This window comes from Neolamprologus multifasciatus, chromosome 15 (assembly GCF_963576455.1).
Source record: "Neolamprologus multifasciatus chromosome 15, fNeoMul1.2, whole genome shotgun sequence".
In the NCBI taxonomy this organism is placed as follows: Eukaryota; Metazoa; Chordata; class Actinopteri; order Cichliformes; family Cichlidae; genus Neolamprologus; species Neolamprologus multifasciatus.
In genome coordinates, this window is record NC_140453.1 from 12,015,054 (window position 1) to 12,038,640 (window position 23,587).

A 23,587-nucleotide genomic window follows, 5' to 3' on the forward strand; every position below is an offset into this window, starting at 1 on the left:
GCCATACGGCCAAAGCCTGGAGGCGCCGTGGTCTGTTTTTCCCCACAGCAAAGAGAATTTGCAGATCACAGATGGTATTGCTCAGAGGAGAAAAGAAACAAGGGGACAAGAAAATTAACTAGATTAGACACTACCCAGGACCCTGTGAGAGGCTCGTATGCACAGGACAGGGGAAACCCTGCATGAACCAACAAAGAAACAGAGGAAGGTGTGACATTTATGAGGGCCCCGTTCTTCAGTGAGGTAAATTGCTCGGTTACTTTCCTTTGCATCAGTGCGTATTTGACCCGATCTTCAACACCTCGCAGCAAAATCAGTGTTGTTTGAAGTTTTTGGAGATGAAAGAAAGTGCTGTCTTTCAAACTGCTCGGCTGTATTTGAATGAAATTTAATGAACCTGCAGGCACTTGCCTTCTTCACACAGACCGCTTTTCAGTAAAGCTCTGAGCAAAATGAGCAAACAGAGTGCTTCAGAGTTCAACAAATCCATCAAATAGGTTCAGTTCGTTCACACAAAGCAGATGGGGGGGAAAAAGCAGTCACTTACATGACGCAAAAAGTAGCGGTATTACACAACTATGGTGTCCAAATTAGCAGTGCATGTATGCCAAAATGTCATGTGTGTATGAAATTTGAAGGGCTGGAACCTCATGGTGCTGTACTTGTTAAAGTACATAAATAAATGACTATAAAGTTTGTACTTGAGATTTTTTGGGATTGTTTGCAAACCCCAGCAGGCATCTCCATGTTAAATTAAATTTAAATTACATTTAACCCTTTCACGTATAGCGGTCACTACAGTGGAAAGCTATTCAAAGGCTGTTTTCTTGTAATTGTGTCAGTGTTGATGGTACACTTGCACATAAACCACTGCATTGAACGGTGATGTGTCACTCCATACCCTGCCACCCACTGGTCGTTTAATGTCACTATAGATGTATGACGTGTTTCATTGTAATTATTGTTATTGTTATCTTAAGTATTTTTATTCATCTTTTCATGCCTAAGATGAATAAAAATACTTAAGAAAAAAAAATCCTGTTTGGGGTTGTCATAATTCATACATGATAGGGTTAAACTAATTTGTTTAATTAAGATTAGTTTACTGGGTACTCCGGCATCCAACGGAGACATGAGGTTAGTGGAGATAGGTCAGGTCAGGTCAGGTCAGGTCAGGTCAGGTCAGGTCAGATCAAGTAATATATATATATATATATATATATATATATATATATATATATTTTTTTTTTTAAGTTAATGACAGGAGTTTTAGTTTTTTCACACTCTACTTTAGGAATTTCTGTGAATTAAGAAAAACGCCATTTTATAATTACAGGACAGTCAATGAGCTACAGCTACTAGTATGCTTTCTGTAGTTTTACATGTTTATTTCTTGCAATTTAAGCCCAAAGAGTCGACCCTCTTCCATTTACTACAGTAGAATTTCTTTGTCATGTAGAAAAAATCTGTTAATGTTGAAATTTAACTCTTTCTCATAGATTAGGATTAAATTTGATCAAATCAATTTTTTTTATACCGAAAGAAAGAGGAGCTCCACTTGTCTGGCCCACTTAATATCAGAGTAGGGATGCATATCGTTTAGCTTTTTATCCGATACCAGTACCTTGCTGAACCGGTACTTAAAGAATGGAGAACACACACTTTGTCCAAAAACCTCTCATGTTTAGCTGTTTTTTTGTAAAAGGATAACAATGTTAGCCTTTTCTGCAGCTATAGGGCATATATGGTATCACTCTTGGCTGGAAGCAGTGCTTAAACAATGTACAAATCACCAATTTTGTCTAAAACCCTCTCATGTTTAGCTGTTTCCCACTTTTCTTTGGTCATTTTAGCCTTTTGGCCAGGGTGAAGGGAGTATCTGCCATCAAACAAGAAGACAGCCGCATGTAGCTATGATGATGTTTGCTAGTTCACCTTACATGCATTAATTTAATAACGTGGTTAGCCTACTCAACGTAAATTACACACATACAACATTAAGCTACTCACGCAGAGAAGAACGGCTGCTGCTGTCATCATCATCCGTCATCATTTCTGCTACACTGGCAGGGCTAGGGGCCAGGACTCTCCTCTTCGGGTTCTTGGGGGTTGTTGCTAATTCCGGGTCCGATAACAGGCACCACACCCGCAGTAGATGTGCTCGGTGTGAGGTCTCGCAGCAAGCTATCACATACGGTGCATTTCGCGGCTTTTAACAAAATGCTTTATGTCGCCAGGTGTTTCATCAGATTCGAGGAGTTACCTCCTTTGCACAGTATCACCTTAAAGCACTTGTTGCAGGCTGCTGAGTTTGCATCTTTTGCTGTGAAGTACAGCCAGACTTTTGACCGCTTAGCCTTGGGCATTTAGCTCTGCTCTAAAAGAACGTACGTACCTGGGCCCGCCTACTATCCTTGGAAAGGTAAAAATGATTGGCTAGAATCTAAAGTGTATGACATCTCAGGAAAAAAAAAACACCGAAATAAAGCACAGAAATGTGCGCTGCTTTTCGGTCTGGTTACTACCGTTTATGTCAGAACCGGTGCCGGTACCCATCCCTATATCACAGTGGGCTCTATATGGACCACAAGGCAAACTGAGTCTGACACCTGTGCTTTACACGGTTCAGGGTTTAAATTCTGTTCACAAATAAATGACTGGTTTTAATACAAGTTTGATATCATGGAGTGGTGTTGGAGCTCCAGCTATACCACTTAAGATAAGGAGTAATCTTTAAAATCTAAAGCAATAATCCAACATAAAGCACTCACAGGAGTGAGTGGACGGGACAATTAAACATCTAGTCTGAAAATATATTGTCATTTCAGCACATCTTACTGCACCCTATGGCCAAACCTCACAGTAAAGCAGCCTCACCACCATCTATTCAACAGGGTCCTTTGGGAAATAAAGATTACAACCACAGGACGCTGTTATAGGGAGTTCCAGTCTAGACTGAATTATTCATTTTCTTTCCCAGATCTAGCCTGAACTTTACTTAAATTGATATCACGTAATGACAAACTGGCGTTTTTGCTCAGTCTAGCAAAAACACTGCACCTCACTCGAATTTGACAGCCTGATGCACCGAGAGCTCGGCTCCAACCAGACAGGATTAAAATGTGTATAAGATTTCTAATAATTCATGCAATCTTATTTCAACTAAGTTTTATATGAGGCCATCAGAAGTCAAAATCAAATTTCACTTGTAAGATTAATATTAACAACAACAGTATCATTTCATTATAGGATATAGTAAATTACATTAGCACATCTCCCTCACTCTAGTACTTTACAGCTTAAAACTTCCTTAGCCTCCGCATATATGGGCCGACTCTTGCAGCGTATTACAGATATGGGAGTGGTGGACTAATTAAAGCACCTCAGGGGTGCCGAAGGATGTGAGCAGAGCCAGAATATGTAGTAGCCTCAGATCCAATTAGGGTGCACCACCATTTGGCTACTCTTGCATTATTAAGTATGGAATTGCTGGACCTTGGATGATGGGGAACGCCATTAAGAATACAGGGTGGGGGAAATCAACTACTTTCCTTGCCTGGTTTGTTGAATCTGTACAGGTGTTACAACTTAAAAAAAAGAAAGAAGAAAAGGTGCATAAAGTAATCAGAGATTGGTGTGCCTGTAGTTAATTTTTCTCCTGGAGAGCACAAGATTATACAGGTTTGATGCGATGAGGCAAGAATGACAGGAAGTGCTGCAAGTTTAGGAAGGAGCAGTTAAACTGAAAAACAAGCAATTTAGGTTTGGCACAGTCTAATAGAGTGCTGACGGTCTCCTGCTGGGAGACAATTTAGTCGGACAGGTTGATAAAATGAGCTGATTTTCCATCACCGTGACATCACACGTCCCGTCAGATTTTCATTCATAGCCACCATCAAGGAACAGCCAAGCAAGATGAAGGTAAATGTCTTTAGTCAAAACATCGTGCAATCGCTGAGAAAAGTGAAATAATTAATGCGTGCAGCACCACTAATGCTGTTCCAGTGAAGAAGAAGAAAAAATCCATCTGAAGGGTTTAAGTAAATTATGAAAAAGCTAATTGCGCTTCATTATTCATTTTGAGTTCTCAGCTACAGCTCAGCATGCTCACTGCAAACATGCAATAATGATACAACCTCTCACTGCGTGATCAATTCCTTTAATAAATAATGACTCCTGTGGCTGGATGACAGCTGAGGAGTTGGCTGTAATAAGCCCTATAGTCCTTAAAACAGGTGTGCTTTGAATCTGATTAGAGTTTATGAGTCTGTAGAGTTAATTAATCTGCATTACATTAATAAAATTTAGAGCGTTAAACAACCTTCAAGTGCACAAACATGCGCCAAGGCAGCTCACTGTCTCACTTTTAATAGAATAGTAATGAGAAGTGCAAAGTGCAGGCTTTTGTTATTTGCCCGGCTGAAACTCATTTTAATAAACTTGACTTAAGCCTTAAGTTTGACCTTATTTGATCTTGAAGAGGTTGGAAGTCCAAAGTAACGTAACATTTACAATCCCCATAACATATATCAATATATATGTGTTTGTCAGTACAAACAGTGACAGTAAGAAACAGTATTAATGAAGCTATGTAGAGCTGTTTATCACTATGACCTTGTAACAGTTGCTATTGTAATGTAGTGTATCACCACATGGTGGCGCCTCCTGTCTCATGACTGGTGTGTCACCCCCTTTTTGTTTCTTCTTCGCACTCCTCCTGTAATGGATGCTCCCGTGTGTACGCGGACTAGTGTGCTCTTTAGTAATGTGTGGTAGAGGTAGCACTTTTATTTTTGATATTGTAAATAAATGAGTACTTTTTGGAAAGTCAGACGCTGTTGCTCATTCGCTATCCACCTGCACACCTCCGCGGCTGGCTTCATCTCCACCGCACGTTACAACCTTCAGATCAATCTATTGACCTTGAAGGAGAGGTCAGAGGTCACATGTGACATGATACTTTAAATTTTTATATGGTACTTTCTATACACTGATCAGGTGAGTGAATTACAGTGATTAGCTCTTCATCCTTCATCTGGCACCTGTTAGTGGGTGCGATGTATAAGGAAGCAAGTGAACATTGTAAAACTGACGCGTTAGAAGCAGGAAAAATGGGATTTGAGTGAGTTTGACAAGTGTTAAATTGTCATGGCTACGTGACTAGGTCAGAGCATGTCCAAAACTGTAGTTCTTGTGGGATGTCCTTGGTCTGCAGTGGTCAGCATCTATCAAAAGTGGTCCAAGGAAGTAACCAGTGATAGGGTCATGAGGAGCCAAGGCTCACTGATGCACATGGGGAGTTAAGACTGGCTTGTGTGGGCAAAACACATTCTCACTACCAAAGCGTAATATTTTATGCTAGGTGACAAATGGTAAACATATTACGCTTCAGGGCACCCAACACGTCCCTAAATGACGAGAAAAGAAAAACGAGGAGACGTGAGAATTGTTTGGAATCAATCTACACGTTTGTTCATTTTACTTAAATCGCTTTGGAAAACGATATTTAACATTATTAAAGTGCTGATTAAGGTTATCGTTAGGGGATAAGGTTAGGTTTAGGGCTGGAATACATGGCTAGAACGTCATTTTACTGGATTTCACCCATAACCTGGCGCGTAGCATAAGAATGTGCTGGGAAAATAAGTCTGATCCACGGAGGCCCCATTTAGCAAATTACAGGACTTAAAGGATAATCAAGTGGACCTTGAAAACCTTACTGGATATAAGCCAAACTTTAACGACTTGTTAGCACGACCCAACTTTACAGCTCTACAAAGTTTTATCAGAATTCATTTCTAATTTTTCAAGCTGGCAGTGGCTAGTGGCGCCACTCAGCCTTCCAGTAGATACACCGATGGTATCAGTTTCAAAATCATAGGTGACTTCCATCTCGAATTATCGTATTCACAAGACTTTCAGAAAGCTTGACCTCTGACCTCGACTTTGAGGTTGACTCCAACTATCCCAAGATTTTTAGTAGATATACCTATGGTGTAAATTTAAAACTCCTACATCGCTTTGTTCTCGAGTTAACGCATTCACAAACTTTGACAACACCATTTTTAACTTTAAACGCAGACGTTGCCAAAAACATAACCTCCTGTGGTGGAGGTAATAACGAAAGCACATGGGGGACGTGTACTTGTTATAAAAATTTTATTTTGAATAAAACAACGTAGCCATATTACATGTAGTGTGGTCCATCTATTTTACATACCTCAGGAGAAGCGACACAGTTCTGCCATGGTACGGTTCATCATGATCATTAAAATCATCATCACCATCAGTTTACAGTCAGAGGTTATAGTAGTGTTGTTCAATCTCACAAGTTTTACAGGGTAGCATATAGCACAACAACACGACGCAGTGAGGGACCAGTGCTAGAAGGCCAGTGGAAAAAAACCCCCAAAACAACCCAACAACAGATAAAATACTACTCATCATAACGGGAGGCTAGCTTCAGCAGGCCACAGACCCATTGTGGTACAGTAATAGTAACTTATTTTTTTTCTTTTTTTAAACTTGGTAACTCCTCATTGCAGTGTACACCAATACAGTGAGCTAAAGCTTAGAAATCTATACCAGGTTGCTCATGGTTGTAAATGAACACACAACTGTTTGACGAGTTTACGAACCACAAAAACAAAACTGTGTCTATGAGTCTGAGGTAGCAAGGCAATCATGGCTTTCCTCTGATTTCTGAACATATATCTCTTTTAAAAAAACAAACCAAACCTATTCTACATGATAACGGCGGGCCTCTCATAAACCCAGATTCAAAACAACTTTAGATTTAAATCTGTAACTTCCAAAACCATTTTTACACAATCCCACAATAATACATTGACTCTCACCTCCGTCTTCCACGTGTGGAACGACAAACTTTGTAGGCACAGAAGGGGTAAAAGTTTACTTTAACAAAATCGCAGCTGAGACAAAGTCTGCCGGCATATCGATGCTTTTTAAAGGGGAACTTGACATCAAGCATGCTACGAGATAGATAGGAAAACAAACCAGGTGATCCGAGAGGTGATAGTTTACATTTTGGAAATGATCCTTTCAGCCACCAGGAGCAGTGTGTGCGCTCCCCAAGCATTTAACAAGTCTGGGGCTATTCGGGGCTCGATGGTACAAAGCAGTGGAATGACAAATAAAAATGGAACAGTTTGATTCCCAGTTACGTCAACAGAATTCAAACAAAATCCCAACCACCCTCTGAAAAACAAAACAAAAAAATCTATACAAAGCCCCGTGTCCATATACTCATCTGCATACCTAAATAAATCACTGACAAATGTTCAATTCGGTACAATCTACAGTTCAGAAAATGTACAGTTTGCATAGTACAAGACAAGGTGGTAAAAGTAGTTAAGTTGTCTGCTCCTGTGCGTCTTTGGGATTTAGGGACAGGGGATTTTGTTTGTGTGGGAATGGTCTCTCCATCCTCCAGTCAGTCCTCACATCATCTGAAAACACACAGAGAGCAAACGCTTTGGATCAGACGACAAAAACCAAGAATTTGAAACAAGAAAGTGCCGCAGTTCACATACAGCCACAGAAAAGCTCGGATTTATGAGTCTCTTTGGTTAGTCCCGAGTGCAGCAGGTGAACCCGCCTCATTTCTCTTCATCAAGACATCACTGTGTGGAAACGTCAGAAGTTCAAACAAAGTAATCAGGTTTGAGAGCTGGCAAATGGACTGCAGTCCCTCCAGCCAGTTAGAGTCCATTAGGAGCGCAGAAGGGGGGAAAGTGGGAGGTGGGCATGGATGAATCTGGGAAGATTTTACAAATCAGAGCTCTCCTCAGAAATGAAATTAGGCACTCAAACTAAAGCTTTGCGCTGAAGTTAAAGGAGAGTGCATGGAGCGCTGTCCGCCGAGGACTATAAAAAGCCAGGAGTGGAAGATGTTTGGGAAATGAACTCATTAGATTTAATATTCAATTGATGTGGTAATGCATGTGTTGTGTAACACTGCTGCAGATGAGTCAGATGAGGTTGCATTATTGTACAGAGGAATGTATTCCAAAGCAGGTGGTAAATAAACACATCATTAACATGGAACCTGCAGGAGAACAGAAGAACTAGGAGACCTGTGGTTCACATAGTGTTTGTAGTCGAAGTGCATATGTAGATAATGAATACAAGTCATAAACTTACAGTGCTGTCAAAAAGTATTTGCAGTCTTCCTGATTTCTTAGTTTTTTTACATTATGTTTCAGGTCGATCAAATTCTAATATTAGACTAAGATAACCCGAGTAAATACAAAATTCAGTTTTTAGGTGATGATTTCATTTATTAAGGGGGGAAAAAGGTACACCTGCCTGGTTATGTGTGAAAAACTTATTGCTAAACGATGAATTAACTGTGGAAAGCTGAGTTCAGTTTCAGTACCCACACTCAGGCCTGATTACTGTCTGATCTCGGAAGCAACACATCATACCACGATCTAAAGGAAGGGCTGAGAAACAGTCATTAATATCTATCAATCTGGAAAGCATTACAAAGCCATTTCTAAAGCTTTGGGCCCCCAATGAACCAGTGTGAGAACATGGTGAACCGGCCTACCACAATTAAAGTGAGAGAGAATCAAAGACTCATTCAGGAGGTCACAAAAGAACCCAGAACAACATCTGAAGAACTGCAGGCTTCACCTGACTCAGTTAAGGTCAGAGTTCATGATTAAACAAGAAAACGACTGGGCAAAATGACATTCGTGGATCCAACACAAAGGCTCGTCTAAGATGATCCCCAAGACTTTGGGTAAGATATTCTGTGGACTGAGGAGACAAAAGCTGAACTCTTTGGAAGGTTTGAGCCCATTACATGTGGAGTAAATCTAACACGGCATTTTTATAAAATGATTATTGCACCAACATCCTGACAACAATTCTACCTTTCACCAGAAGATCCTAAAGGAAATTACTCTGTCACCAGTTCATGCCCTGAAGCTCAAGAGCATTTGCAGCAGGGCAATGATCCGAAACACACGAGCAAGTCCAGCTATGAATGACTCAAAAAATACAAAAAAACAAACAAAATGAAGGTTTTGGATTGACCTAGTCAACGTCTGCACCAAATGAGACTCTTTGACACGACCTTAATCAGGTCGTTCATGCATGAAAACCCTCCAGTGTGGCTGAATTAAAACAAATGGACAAAAATTCCTGCACAGGGATGTGAAATACTCATAGCCAGTCATCCCTTGATTACCGTTCTTGCTGCCAAAGGTGGCACAACAAGTTATTAGACATAGGGGGGAATTACCAGGTAGGTTTGGATAACTAACTGCATTTTGTATTTACTCTGGGTATCTTTGTCTAATATTAATATATCTTCGATCTCAAACATGTATGTTTATCAAATAAACAAAAAACCAAGCAAACCAAGAAATCAGAAAGAGGACAAAGTTTTTAACAGCAATGTAAATTTTGAGTTGCAAACTGCTTGAAAGGACGGGCTGTATTGTTCTGGTCAACAGAGAGAAAAGTAGAAATGTCTGACTCTCAGAAAATAGGCAGTTTAACTGGCATGTAAAAGTACTGCTTATTGTGCAGGGAGACAAGCTGAGCAGCTTAAAAAGACCCTGAGGGGAAAAGAGGTGTGAAGCAGAACCAAGGGACACCGGAGCGGGGTAAATAATTACAGTGGGAAGAGGTCAGCGGCAACAGCTTTCACAATACCTCTGTCCCAAAATGCACCTTGGCCTCAGACTGAGAGAAAGAGAGGAGCCGTTAATGGCACTCCCCTGGGATCCATTAGCAGCCGCTTTCTCACAGAATGTGGAGGGTTGAGGCAGGTGAAGGCTTCGTGGAGGGGACTGCTTTTGTGGCAGCAGCTGTAATTACCTCTAAAACGTGCTCTATTCCAACTTCGCTCACCTTTGCCAATTACCAAAATACCAATCCCTCAATACAAACAATACGGCGTAAGAACAAAAAACAACCCACTGCTAAAAGACAAATTTACATCCCCTGTTGTGTCTTTAAATTTATGGGAGAATGTCTTACCTGTGGTCTCGAGGAGAGGCTTGAGGCTGCAGGAGGCAAAACAAAGAAAAATTAGAGCAGTTTAACACTTGAACTCCCCAGTTCATTTCGGCATTTATGAGTCTACACAAAATTGTCAGCCTCTGGGTACCTCCCACGTACTTGTGCGCACACTGAGCGGCTGAGTCCCGGTGTCTCCGAGCTATGCAGTAACCAAATTCTAATAACGCTGGAACGTGTGCCAGATTACAATGGATTTATAACTAAAGCCCTCGTAGGAGTTTCGACTCTCCAATAATGGAATACAATTTAAAAATCACCGAGCTCGATATTTTAGCATTCTAATTTATTTTGCTATTTGATTAACATTCCCAAAGGTGAATATTGTTTCAGATTCAGCTATTAGGAGTAATGAGCTATAACGTTTTCTTCCCAATTTGATCAAATACCAAATTTAAATGATGATGGCTGAAACAATTAGGCCTGTATTTAAACTCTGTGCATCTGAGCAGACATCAGAATCGAAAGCACAAAGTCACAAATGGGTGCAGAGGAACCTGGACCGCACTGAGCAAACCATCTGAAAACGGAAAATTTCAGCGCCGTGCAGGACGAGACCTTCTGAGTTCAGGATTACAAAGCTGCTTGACACATTGCTGTGCACACAAAGACATGTGAAACAGGCACAAAGCCGAGTGGCAGCGTGAGAGACGAGGAAATACAAAGGAAGGATACAGAGCAGGAGTGTGCGAGGGGCTGAAAGAGGAAGAAGACACGAGGATCAATAAGAGCACTGACAGGTGGTAAAAAAAATCGGAAGGCGAATGATGAGTTTGGTTGATATTGTAGATTATGATGATTATATCAGAAAAGTACCACCGTTTCTCCACAGGCTCAAGCGTGCACCTTTTTAGTGGAAAAAGTACCTCAGAGATGTCTAAAGTCAGTGTTGTGCTGTGAACATACTGGGAATCATTGACTTTCATGCCATGCATGTGTAATTTCAGTTATCCCATGAACCTAACGGATCTACTTCGAGTTCAAGTTAAATACTGCTTAATAACATTCAATACTGTTTTAACAATATGTAAATAAGTATGATAAAAGAGGGGAATGTTACAAAACCATTTGTGTAGCTGAAATGTAAAAGGTGGTATTTAATAAGTAAGATGACAGACAATTACTGTAAATAGTGACTATTTTTAAAAACTCTTTGTTGTTCCAGACGTGATTGAAGCTAAACTGCCAAATATTCTCCTGTCCCAGCAATTCAACATATCAGTCTGTTTTGGCAAATTTATCTCAGTCGCAAACACATATTTCAGATCAAACAAATTTAAATATTAGACATAGATAACCCGAGTTAATACAAACTGCAGTTTTTAAATGAAGATTGTGACAAATGAAGTAAGTGACAAAGCTGTCCAAACCTAGAGTATCTGGCCGTAAGTGAAAAAGCGATTGCTAATAAACTAATGTGGCACCCTTGGCTTCAAGACCTGCAATCGAGCAGTTTGTGATAACTAGAAATGAGCTTTTCACATCAATGTGGAGGAATTGTGGCTCACTCTTCTTTGCAGAATTGTCTCAATTCAGCCAAAGTGGAGGATTTTCCAGCATGGACAGCCTGCTCAAGGTCATGCCAAAGCATATCAATCAGATTTAAGCCCAGATAACCCAGTGTTTACATCCAAAGTGTGCTTGAGGTTCAGGACATGAGCTGATTGATGGTCAGACATCCTCCTTCAGGATTTTCTGGTAGAAAGCAAAGTTGATGCTTCCTCCAATTACAGCAAAACAGTCCGAGACCATCACACTACCACCACCATGTTTGACTTTTGTTTTGATGTTCTTTTCTGAAATGCTGTGTTACTTTTGTGCCAAATGTAACGTTTGTCTCGTCAGTACACAATATTTTTTCCAAAAAGTGTTGTTTTTTTTGGGTTTTTTTTTTTTTTTTTTGGCAAATGTGAGACCAGTCTTTGTGTTCTTTTCTCCTTGGAACTCTCTCATTGATACCATTTTTGCCAGTCTCTTTTTTGTTGTTCAATCATGAACTCTGACCTTAACTGAGCCAGGTGCAGCCTGCAGATGATGTAGTTATTTTGTGACCTCCTGGATGAGTCGTCGCTGCACTCTTGGGATAATTTTAGTAGGCCGGTTACTCCTGAGAAGGTTCACTGCTGCTCCAAGTTTTCTCCATGTGCAACTAATGGCTGTCACCGTGGTTCACAGGAGTCCCGAAGCTTAAGAAATGGCTTTCTAACCCTTTCCAGGCTGATAGATGTCAATGACTTTGTTTCTCAGCTGCTTCTTTAGATCGTGGCATTTCTTGATTCAGCCAGTCTGGCAGTAATCATGCCTGAGTGTGGTTAGTGAAAATGAGCTCAGCATTCCAAAAAATGTGGATAATCACAGTTAATTCATCGTTTAACGAGGAGGAGATTAATTACTTTCTCACACAGGGCCAAGGTAGGTGCGGGTAGCTCCTTTCTCTTCATAAATAAAATCGTCATTGAATAACTGTATTTTGCAATTACTCGAGTTATCTGTGTCTAATATTAAACATTTTTTGACGATCTGAAAGATTTAAGTGTGACAAATATGTAAAAAAGTAAGAAATGATCACAGCACTGTATCTTGCACATGCTACATCAGTTTTTCTGTGAAGGGCTTTTCCAGTTAAGCAGACTGTACTTTTTCCTCTGCTGACCTTCGACCTTATGGTGTGACAAAAAAAATCTGCTGCAGGAGGCTGGGAAGGCACGGTGGGAAATTCGAGGAGGAGGATTGGGAAACTTACGACTGCATGCAGGGAAGGAGTTGTTAATCTGCTCCATTACATCTGCCAGGTCAGAGCTGCTGTTGTGGGAGTCCAACAGCTCATCTGAACACACATGCACGCAAAGCACAGAGAGGTTGATTTTCAGTCACCACACGCACTCACACTTTAATACTGCACCACAGCGAGGAACACTTTTTGCAGAAAAGCAAATATTTTTTCTCTGTTGTGAGCAATGGACTGATATCTTCCTATTTAAATAAACAACAGTACATTAAGCCTTTTTCAGCTTGAGTGTCTCACCTGAGTTTTCAGTAAGTGGCCCTCGATCTTGCACAATGGGGGAGGACAATCCATTTACCCTCGAGTCCACATCGGGCTGATGGAGAGGCAGACATGAAAACAAAACAAAACGAAAGAACATTTAGTCATTATAACACAATTATTCCACTTGGCGTCTGCTTGACAACTTCAAAATTAGCCCTGCTTCACAGCAGCAGGCAGAGACAAGAAACAACCAAAGGGCAGCACAACGAGGCTCTTGTGATGTGTACAATTTTCCAAACAAGCCAAAACTGAGTTTAACACACTACAGTATCAATCACATTTAAAGCCCTCAATCAAAATTACCCCAGTTTTTTTTTTAGTTTTAGCTCAAATGCTTTACCCTGATGGTCTTCAGTGAGTGGAAAGGTAAAAAATATGTGCACATGCTCTTAAATATAACTGAAGTAGAAAATGGTTAAAACAGATGATAGTACATAAATCTAAACAACAGCACTCATATTTAGCATTTTTGAATCACTGCTTCTTGCCACTCTGTAACCTCTAACCTCATCTTGATATAACAAATAATTATTTGCCCTTCAGTGTGCTGTGTTCTCAAGATCTAAAGATTCACAAATAAATTAATATATTACACACACACACTGCAGAATATCTCAAAAGTCTGTCGAAAAAACAATTTCTCAGATGCTCAGAAGTGAACACTTTATGTCCAGTGACATTCACGGCACAATCTCCCATTCCCTTTGGCTTTTCAAGTTCAAGAAAGTAAATCAATGCTCCCTCCCCTCTCTCATATACCCTCCTTCTTCCTCTCCTCCTTCATCTCCTCGTGCCCCTAGCGCTAGCGAAGGCTAACATGTTGGAAACGTCTCTGGAGCACAACCAACTGTCTCGAGGCTCGTCTTAGAATAGCTCAGGTCAGGGCTTTGGTCACCCTTCGGGAGTGTGAATTTAATGCGTGCCATCAGGCAGGCTGGGTTTATTACTCTGAAGCTTGGCAGTAACACAGCACTTGATGGAAAGACGTGTTGACACATCGTCAGGTCTCCGGGGACTCTCTGAGAACTGTAGTTCTTAAGTGTTTGGACGTTTCCATGTGTGCAGGTAGCTGTGTGCGCCGTTTATGTTTGGATTTTCTGTCTGTTGCAATCAGCATCAGAATAAATCCACTGCAGCATGCGGCAGCATTGATGGAAAGTCTAAACAAGGCTAACTCAGCGGAGGTAGAAATGCAGTAGCTTAGACAGTATACAAAACTACAGCACATTGCAACCTGACAGTCTGCTGTATAAACCAAATTAAGAATCGCCTTTCAGTGCAAGTTTTTCAAGCATTTCTACTTTGAGATTTTACTTCCTCATCGCTATAATTTGACAGTTATAGCAAACGTTTTAGCATTCAAATTAAAAATGAGCGACACAGTCCTTGATTCGCTTTACTTCTTTAGTTCTGTGTGTAGTATAGGGATGAGAATTGCCAAATGACTTTCGGTTTGCCATTATTAATTGGACACCATGGGAAGTCATAAAATATTCAGTTAAACTTCAATTTTATTTTTTTCCCCCCAATTCTGTTTTATTTAATACAGTGCCAAATTACAAAAGAAGTCTCCACAAGGTGCTTTGAATTGTAAGTTAAAGACCCTACAAAAGAAAAAACACTGAAAACACTGCAGTGAAAGTGTTGCTGCTGCTGGTTGCTCTGTGGCTTGTTGTTAAAAGATTCGAAGTGATTTGGTGAGCTAATGAAGCTGAAGGGAGATTGCTTTTGATACCTGTATCATAAAAAGTAAGGAAAAACACTAAACGTGAGGCTTTTATTTTGGAAATGTGGCACCTTAAGGATGCTGGCAAACTATAACTGATGCATTTTTTTTTAATCATTAAAATTTTTTAAGCATTCTCTTCAGGTTATAAATATAAATTGGGAGCTTTTATTTTTAAAATTTCACAGCATTAAAGCACCTTAATAACATCCGATAAATAACTGAAGCCATAATGTAATTTTTAAAGAATCCTGTTCAATTCCTGCAACTATTCTGGTGCTTTTGTTCTCATTGACAGATTAATAATAACACATTTAACCTTTTATTTATTAAGAAAACACACTGAATTTAAAGCATACTGGTCTTCCATTTAGAAACTAAGGACTTTTATTTAGAAAATCTGACAAACCCGTGCAGGTCACTGCCACTGTCAGGGTGTAGGACTCTTATCTAACATTGTGTGTGAGACGGATGATGAGAGGGGCAGCTTTAAATTGTGAATGACAGCCAAAATACTTCAAACTGCCTTCAAACCACAGTATGACGTTAGCTCGTTTTAGATGACTGACTGGAAAAAAAAAACCTACATATACATCTTGTTTCCCACACTTGATGTCAAGAAAGTGAGAAGAAATCCACCAATCAGAGATTCTGAATTTCAAATCCATCATAAGTCAAACTGTCAACTGCATCCACCTGTATCAGTTAAGCTGTTAGTTACCATGGCGATGGCATTCCGTGTGACTGAATATAACAAACTCAAAATCTCTCTGAAATGGGCCTGGTGCTCATCTCAAAAAAAAAAATTGCTTTCATCCTGCAAACCGCGGCTCATATTCACCAGCTTTAAAAAGCACGAGCGCCCCAAAAAGTTTACTAACAGATCTGCATTTTGTTTTTGTGATTTTACTTTTAAAAACATGGTCATGGAAGCTACATAAAAATGGTGCTTATTTCTAGTTTTTCCTTGATCAAATTATAACGGGCCACCCAGATATCACTCCTTTCACTTAAATACTACAGATTAAAAAACAAACAAACATTTCCTACAATCTGGTGGTAAAATGATGCTTGTAGAGTTAAAATTGACAAATCGAATCAATGAGCGAATGTGGGTTATAGTGTCTGTATGTCCTAATAACGCTACCAGTATCTGGCAACCTTGTAACATTAACTGTATTCTAAGAGAAAGTAGAAATCAGTGTCCTAACAGCTATTTAATATTTTATTTTATCTACTGTACTTCTGCTGAAGGACAAATTTAAATTTAGTGAGAGTGCAATACTAAAACTGTTTCTGTCCAAATGTTAATCATCTGCCATTAAATATCTGCTGAGTCACGTCAGCTGCCGCCTGTTGTTATGAGTTATTGCCCATGCTCACAGCTTCTCAGCTTCCAGAGAGCCAATACCTGCCCCGCCTCAGTTTGCTTTGTCAGGATTGCTGCTTGTTTGGCTTGAGGCTTGTGAATTTCTCACTTGGCACAAACAATCCAACCTCAGTGAGCAATTAGGCCGGGTATAAACAAATCTGGAAGTTATTAATACGGAGATCGGAGATGGATGCTGGGTGGAATGGAAATGATGTGATTAGGATCTAATCTGAATGATGATGAGCAGTTTTTTAAAAATTGTGATAAAAGTGGGTTATCATGTGGATTTCGGGATTAATAACTGCAAGCTCATGATGGAGCTCGACTTTGAATGAATCCCTTTAATTTACTGGAAGCTTTCTGTATCAGCGTTTTACTTTTACGTCTGCTTAAATTATTTTTTTCCTGAGCCGTCTGAAACAGCCCTGCCAGCTGGTGTGCGTGAGTGAGTCTGTGAACCGTGATTACTGCCCTGCTGCTCGTCAACAACAAGCCTAATGAACTGAACGGAAAGGAAGCTAATGTGGAAAATAAACTTTATATCACAGTTGTGTATGTGCTGTACTCAAAGGAGAAAACCATAATTCCTCTGCTCTGCTGCAAATTGGTCCTACTAGCCATCAGACAGTAATCATCTGCTCTATGAACTTGCTGTATTAACAATAACAATGTTACTTCAGGTTTTAAATTATTTTCAGAGAAACTGCATGTTTTCTGTCTGCAAAGCACCAAAACTACAGTCGGTAACGGGAACAAAACATAACCCCAAGTCGGGGATAAAATGTGTACATGATACGTCACCTGGTGCAGTAGCTGTCGGAGGCGATGAAGCTGAGATTCCAGCTGTTTGTTGTGTTCCTCCAAGATGTGCATGCGGGTCTCCAGCCGGCCTTTGTGTTGTCGTAGCAGCCTGGCTTCAGCTAAAAGATCTGCCTCATCGGGGTGGGCGGAGGGGCCCTCCGTCTCCCAGGGGCTTCCTGTAGGCGTGCCTCGCTGTCCATGTTGCTCCTTAAGTTGCTCATACTCCCTCTGCAGTGTCCTGAAGAAAAATTGAGAACAAATAAGTGAAGAAACAAGAAATGTTTCCATACACATGGATGAATGTGAAATTGACGCACAATCTGTGGCAGCTGAACAGCTGGGAAATTGGACAAATAACAGGAATATGTTCTTCTGCCTGGTGTTTCCCGTGTAAATATATAATGTTTTAATATTCTTAAAACATTCAAAAAGCCAGTTCTGAACTTCCACAGCGGGACGCCACACAAAACACCACACTCGTGTTTACCTCTTCATTCTGTGTGAAATCCTATCCACAGTGGATAACCAAACATAACGCCCCCTACCAAATCTCTCGCCTCACTTCCTCCTCACCCTCTCAGTGCAGAACTATAAGCTGCAGTACTTTACTTAAGTTGGCATTTATGAGACCGGCTGTAAAGCTCTCACCCGCTCCCCTCTGCCTGTGTGTGTGTGTGTGTAATCAGTGTTAAATCACTCCAGTCGAGATGCTGGAAAAAGCATCTCGACAACAATAGATTGCGCAGTCACTCTGTGTCTATACCAACTCCATTTAGAAATCAAAACGGGGAAGGAGCTGGCGGGTGAGATGCACTGGTGGTACGGTAAGTGTCTGTAGTGTGACTCGAGCGTACACGTGTACTTGAAAGAGGCTGTCAATAAACACTTAGCGTAACAAAGGCAACCAGATAAACCCCATTTTTATGCATTTTGAGAATGTCGCTTTTCATAAAATTAATCAATAGCTTGTAATCACTATCAGCAAAGACGTGATTATCAATTTTAATAAGATTAGCCAGTTTTGATGTTTGTCTCCTACCTCTGCTCCTCCTCTAGGCGTGCTATGATCTTCTCCAATTCGCCACGCTCTTCCTTCTCCACAGCCTGTAAGATTTGGGCAGGACTCTGAGGCTGGCTGCAAGGAGAGGCCTCCCCTCCCAGTGTTTGGCAGTACTGAAGGATCAGGGCATGCTCATCATCCCTGTGGAAAGTGTAGAGCTTATGATGAGCGACGAGACCCACACATCCTGTCCCTGCTATTCAGTTCAATTCACCTTCTGTTCAGTTAGAGACGAGCTATTTACTTTTGCCATTTGAAAGAATTATGGTAACTACTTGTATCAAATCAGTACGCTTGAAAATGGCTTTGAATGAACCCTGGGAGATTACCATGACACAGTGCTGCTCTATAAAGGCAGCAGAAGGAGTGTGGAGATTGAAGGGTTTTTCATGCCAGCCAGCAAACTGTATAAAACAGTGGTTCCTAAATGTTTCACCAAAAACAGCCCAAAAGCCCAAGAATCCATTTATCAACTACAAACTGAGCTTTAACATTGAATTTTAATCCGTTTACCAGCTATGCATAATAATTTTGTCTTTTCATATTTTTATTATGTTTTCTGACTTTCAATTGATCAGTTTTATTAACTCTTAACTGTGTTCTCATTACATCTAACTGACAGTAAGGTTCAGCTACGCATGCTGTTAGCTTACAATTTCAACTGTTAGCCAAATTTTTAGCTAGCCATTTCAAGGTTCAACCACCTCTTCAGTCATGATTATCTTCTGATGGTTTATTTCTACTGTTTGTTCACTTTAGTCAACTTTGCTTAAACATGTGCAAATCTATAATTTTTTTTTAAAAAAGCTGTAATTTGTGTTTCATGTTAGCTATGCTAACTATTGCGCATACTTCTTGACTACTGCAGAAATACCTTTTCAGGCTATTTGTACACAAGGCTAAGGTTCTCAGTTCTGCTCAATATTTTTATTTATTAATTTTTTAAATCTCTTTATAAGGTTATTGGTCCCTCCACAACAATCCCAATTTCTCATTTCGCCCCTTGGGAAAATGAATTGCCCACCCCTCCTTGTCTAGCAATCGATGCTATACACACAGACGGGAATGCTTTTCCCCTATTTAAGCCAGTTAGCATCTATTCTCTTGTTTGTCTGTTTTGATTTTTTTGATTACATTTAACATTTCAGCTTTACATATTCCATAGCTAAATGTACAGTACACTCTGTCGATTAGTCTTTGTGTATTGATAGCATGTATAGTTAATTTAAATCAATAATAAATTTCGTTTGTGTTATTATTTTCCTCTTTCACCATTAGCAGACCCAAACTTCATACATGCAGTAATCAAATTCTGAGACCACTGCTAAAAAAGACACCCGTTTCAAACAATTTATTTATCTATTTATTATTATTTATTTATTTTACATTTTTCTGTCCAAATTTGAGTCAAAACACTTGACTTCTCTCAGAAATTAATCAAGCACAACATCAAACCACTTCTGTTCAGGAATGCAAGTAAATAACTTGGGTTTAGCATCTTAATTAAAAAAAGTGCTTTGCTAGTTTAATCTGCTTTGGAAAAAACAATAATTATACTTAAACATTAGAAAAATAATTTTGATTAAAGAGTTTAGTGTAAAATAGCAGTAAATTAGCCATTACAAAAAGATTAAAAAAAAATGTTTACCAAATATAAAGTCTGAATTTATGGCAGATGCGGTATAACCCTTTCACTATGTAGTGGACTAATACATTTCTTAAGCACTTTATGTTATATAAAAGTATATAACAACTATGTAACAACTTTATCTATAACTCTCGATTTAATGTTTCAAAATACGAGTTTTATGTGAATTCTGATCAAAGCCAACACAGATCAGCCATTACAGCCTTTTGGTTTTACACACCAGTATAACCATTTAGATTACCAAGTACAAAACTGGTACAACACTATGGAACAGCAAGAGCAAGAACTGAACAGAAGAAACATGAATGGCAGCTTCCAAGCACCCGATCTAAACAAGGATTGTGTTAGCTGACGTCTTGATCCTTAGTTACAGTAGGTGTGCCACGCTGTAATCTCCACAAACCCAGGTTTAAAACACAGATGTGTCAGTCGTTACCATCAGATAACTGAAATGAGGGGAGGCTATGAGGAGATGGAGGGAGCAGAGAGGAGAAAGAGCCCGGCAGATAGTGAAAAGATATGAAGGGAGAAACAGCTGCTGCTCTATACCTGCATGTGTGGTTATCTGTTTCTCTCTTTATGTGCCATCTCAGTGATGTGAGTAGCGCCAAAGCCCACCTGTCACCTTCATTCTGAAACACAGCCTGCGTTAAAGCCGAACCCCTGACACACTCACATGAAAAGTTAGACTATAACTTAAAAATCCTTTCTCTGGCAGTCGTCCTATAATGTTTATAAATTTACTTGAATAAATTTAAGGGAAAATTTCAGTCTAACGTCATCTGTATTTATGCTATTATTCTATGCTATTTTACATTAACCTGCTCACACTTCCTGTAGCGTGTGTGCCACACATTAATTGCTTAAATCTGTGTTCCCAGATCTCAGCAATTAACCTGGTGAGTGTAAGATTATTAGCATGGATAAGTTTTATGTGTGAAAAGTAAATGCACATTATCTGACTCACAGAACATAATACTGTGCTTGAGGTGAAATTGAGTCTGTGAGCTGAAAACCCTGCAAAGCTGACTCAGTGACAGTGACATCCAGGCAGGTGCTTTCTCTATACGCAAAGGAGACTATGAAATGAGTCCCTAATACTTGGCTATCAAGAAAAAGTTAACACAATAACCCTGAAGAAAAATCTGGCGAACTAAAATGTCTCAGGTTTTCCATTTCACTCAAGAGTAGTGAGCAGAAATTCAGAATCCATTATGGTCACGTGTACAACCACAGACAGAGGTTACCGAAAAGGACGCCTTTTTTTCTGGAGACAACAGTAATTATACTATTTCATGACCAAGGTATGGGCTGAGTGAAAAGCTTATGAAAGGGAGCTCAAAATAGGCTTTTTATCTCTTTTAACATAAAAGAAACAATATGCCCAGCCTTGCATGAACACAGAAAAAAAGCTTTTTATGATTAACCGGCCTAAGCAGCTTGTATGATGAGTCCTTTTCTTTAGGAATTCAATTTGGGTCTAGTTCAACCTTCCCTGTATTTTGGTAAAAGTTTTAGGGGCCAGTCATAAAAGAGACATGAAATAAACTTTCTAAGTGGTGAATGTAATGCTTAAACCTTTCCGCACTCTCAGAGAAGAACAAACACATTCCATAGCTTAAAAAAACGAACTCCTGTAACTAGCAGCTCCTCTTGGCCTCTTCTTTTATACCACTTCTTCCAAATATAGTTTGTGTGATCACTGCTTTAACTTTCACACACTCTTCACAAACTTAACTTTCCTAGACTTTCTGAAACTTTTATGGAGATTCTGGCATATGCATGAACACAAAGTATCTGTAGTTATTCATCAATTTCACTAGATATTTGAAGGCTGAAGATGTTGAAACCACTGAGTTGTTGAAAAACGGCACAAAGAAAGCAGAAAGAGACGGGAAGTCGACACAGCTGTTGTTGCAACAAGCAGCAATACACCAGCATGCACACACACAATCACATTTCTCTCTTTGAATTATCACTCTGCTGTGACAGGGCAGACACTCATGATGGAGATGGAGCTACTCACTACAGAGAAACTAGGACCGGGGTCCTGCACAAACTGAGTGACCAATTAGGGAAGGTCCCCGACAACGGAAAGCTGCAGCAGGACATTATAGCTGGCAGGAGGAACCCAGAGGACTGCAGGAAGGGGATCATTACGTGCGAAAATGGGGACTAGAGGCGGTAGAGCAGTCTCACAGACCACCTGCACTGAAATCCTGAGAGAAGGAGGAAGTGCACTGAAAGGACTGCAGGCTTACGCAGCATGGGGCCGGCTGAAGAGAAAGAGACCCAGAAATTATAGAGATGCCAGAGGAACAGAGCATCAGTGTGGCAGAAGATTTAAATGTGAATAATAGTGATGAATACCAAGGCTGTTAGTTCACTGTAGCTACAACTTGAATATGAATTCCATGCTTGGTACGCGGGAAGGCGTAGGACATGCCCGAGGGGACTTTTACAGTTTATTCCGCTACAACAGTGATCTCCGGGCTCAAGGCCTACCTAACATATCACAAAGCAAGCAGCTCCTCTCAAGCTGAATGCCACGATCAACTGAGTAGTCTAAGCTCAGAGAGAAACAGTGAGAGATGAAGACGGATGAAAATATAAAGAAAGAGAATTAAGGAAATCAGGAATACCAGAGGAAACAGAAAAAAAAGGGGGGGGATCAAAGACGGTCAAAGAAAAAATCTTTTATTCTTCTCCCCTGGCGAGAAACATTTATAATCCTTGATTTCTGTGTGTAAAGTCCTTCATTTATTAGAGTTACTGTTCTGCACTGCACGCAGGGCTCTAAAACATTATTTCAGTGTTTAACACCCTGCAGTGTTTAATCTGAAGGTTGCTTGGGCCCAAAGGTAAAGCATGATTAGACTAGAACAAAAAACTGATGAAAGAAGGAAAAGAGAAAGAGGGGACGATCGGGCAGGATGAAAGGTGGTTTCAAAAAGTAAAGGGCTGGAAAAATAAAAAGGGAGAGGAACAGGAATAAAAGGGCAAAATATGAAAGACAAGAAAAAGGGACAGTGCTCGGGGAAAGACTGGAAAGCGAGAGATAACCAAACAATAAAGCCCGGCAACAAAAGGGGAATTGGAGAGTCTCGCTCCTCGGTGGTGTCCTACGGCGCCAATGACAACGCTGTGCATCGGTTGAGGGTCAGAAATAAAAATAGGCAACGCTAGGTTTCTAATTAAGAATTCCCTTTTACATAAAAGTGACGCGAAACAAAGAAGCACATGTGCATGCACGCACACATAATAATTATTGAAGTCAATGCAAAGCTAAAGATGAGTGGATGTACTGAAAATACCAGCCAAAAGCCAAACACGCGCATTTAACGGGCAATCGCAGTCACCCGTGTTACGGAAGCTCCGACACCGCCGCCTCCTACAGCAGTTGGGATAATTTCTGTGACTGTGTGTCCTTACAAATCACCAGATGGAGTGCAGTGATAGACAAAGAGGCTTTGGTGAAATCAGCTGTAGGCAGAAAAAAGTAAATCTCGCAAAAAGAAAGAGGGGGAACAATAAACCACTCAAAACTCAAAGCTTTGAAAGGAAGGGGAATGAGAGTTAATTCGTTGCAGAGAGGGACGTGTGGCTGAGTGGGCTGCTTCACTGTAGTGGTCTATATAACAATGCCTTTAAAAAAAATAAATTTGATTCAAAGTTATTAACGGGCCCCACTGATGTGCAAAACAGCTGCTAGAACTACTGTGAATGGCATTCAGCTGCAGAACTGAAGCACTTAAGTGGACATTCATGACGTCTAGTCTAAAGTAAATTTCAGGGCAAGTAGGCTGGCTCTAATGATTATGCTTTTCACGTGTAAAAATTCCCATCAGGGATGAATTCAGGATTGTTTAGCCAATAGT

At 40.2% G+C, this 23,587-nt stretch overlaps 1 protein-coding gene across 6 annotated transcripts in view; it reads right to left on the minus strand.

Annotated features, from left to right (window-relative positions):
• Window positions 1–6,142: 6,142 nt before the first annotated feature.
• Window positions 6,143–23,587, minus strand: part of utrn (utrophin) — a 201,181-nt gene continuing 183,736 nt past the window's right edge. For 5 of the 6 annotated variants that reach the window (XM_085133820.1, XM_085133817.1, XM_085133818.1 and 2 more), the window contains 6 exons: window positions 18,041–18,202; window positions 17,002–17,239; window positions 13,079–13,154; window positions 12,797–12,880; window positions 10,015–10,040; window positions 6,143–7,469 (listed from right to left, as the gene is read on the minus strand). In XM_085133820.1, the coding sequence (XP_084989946.1) occupies window positions 7,461–7,469; window positions 10,015–10,040; window positions 12,797–12,880; window positions 13,079–13,154; window positions 17,002–17,239; window positions 18,041–18,202 (595 nt within the window). In that variant the 3' untranslated portion in view covers window positions 6,143–7,460. The remainder of the gene's footprint in view (window positions 7,470–10,014; window positions 10,041–12,796; window positions 12,881–13,078; window positions 13,155–17,001; window positions 17,240–18,040; window positions 18,203–23,587) is intronic. The other variant, XM_085133819.1, reaches the window with a different exon arrangement.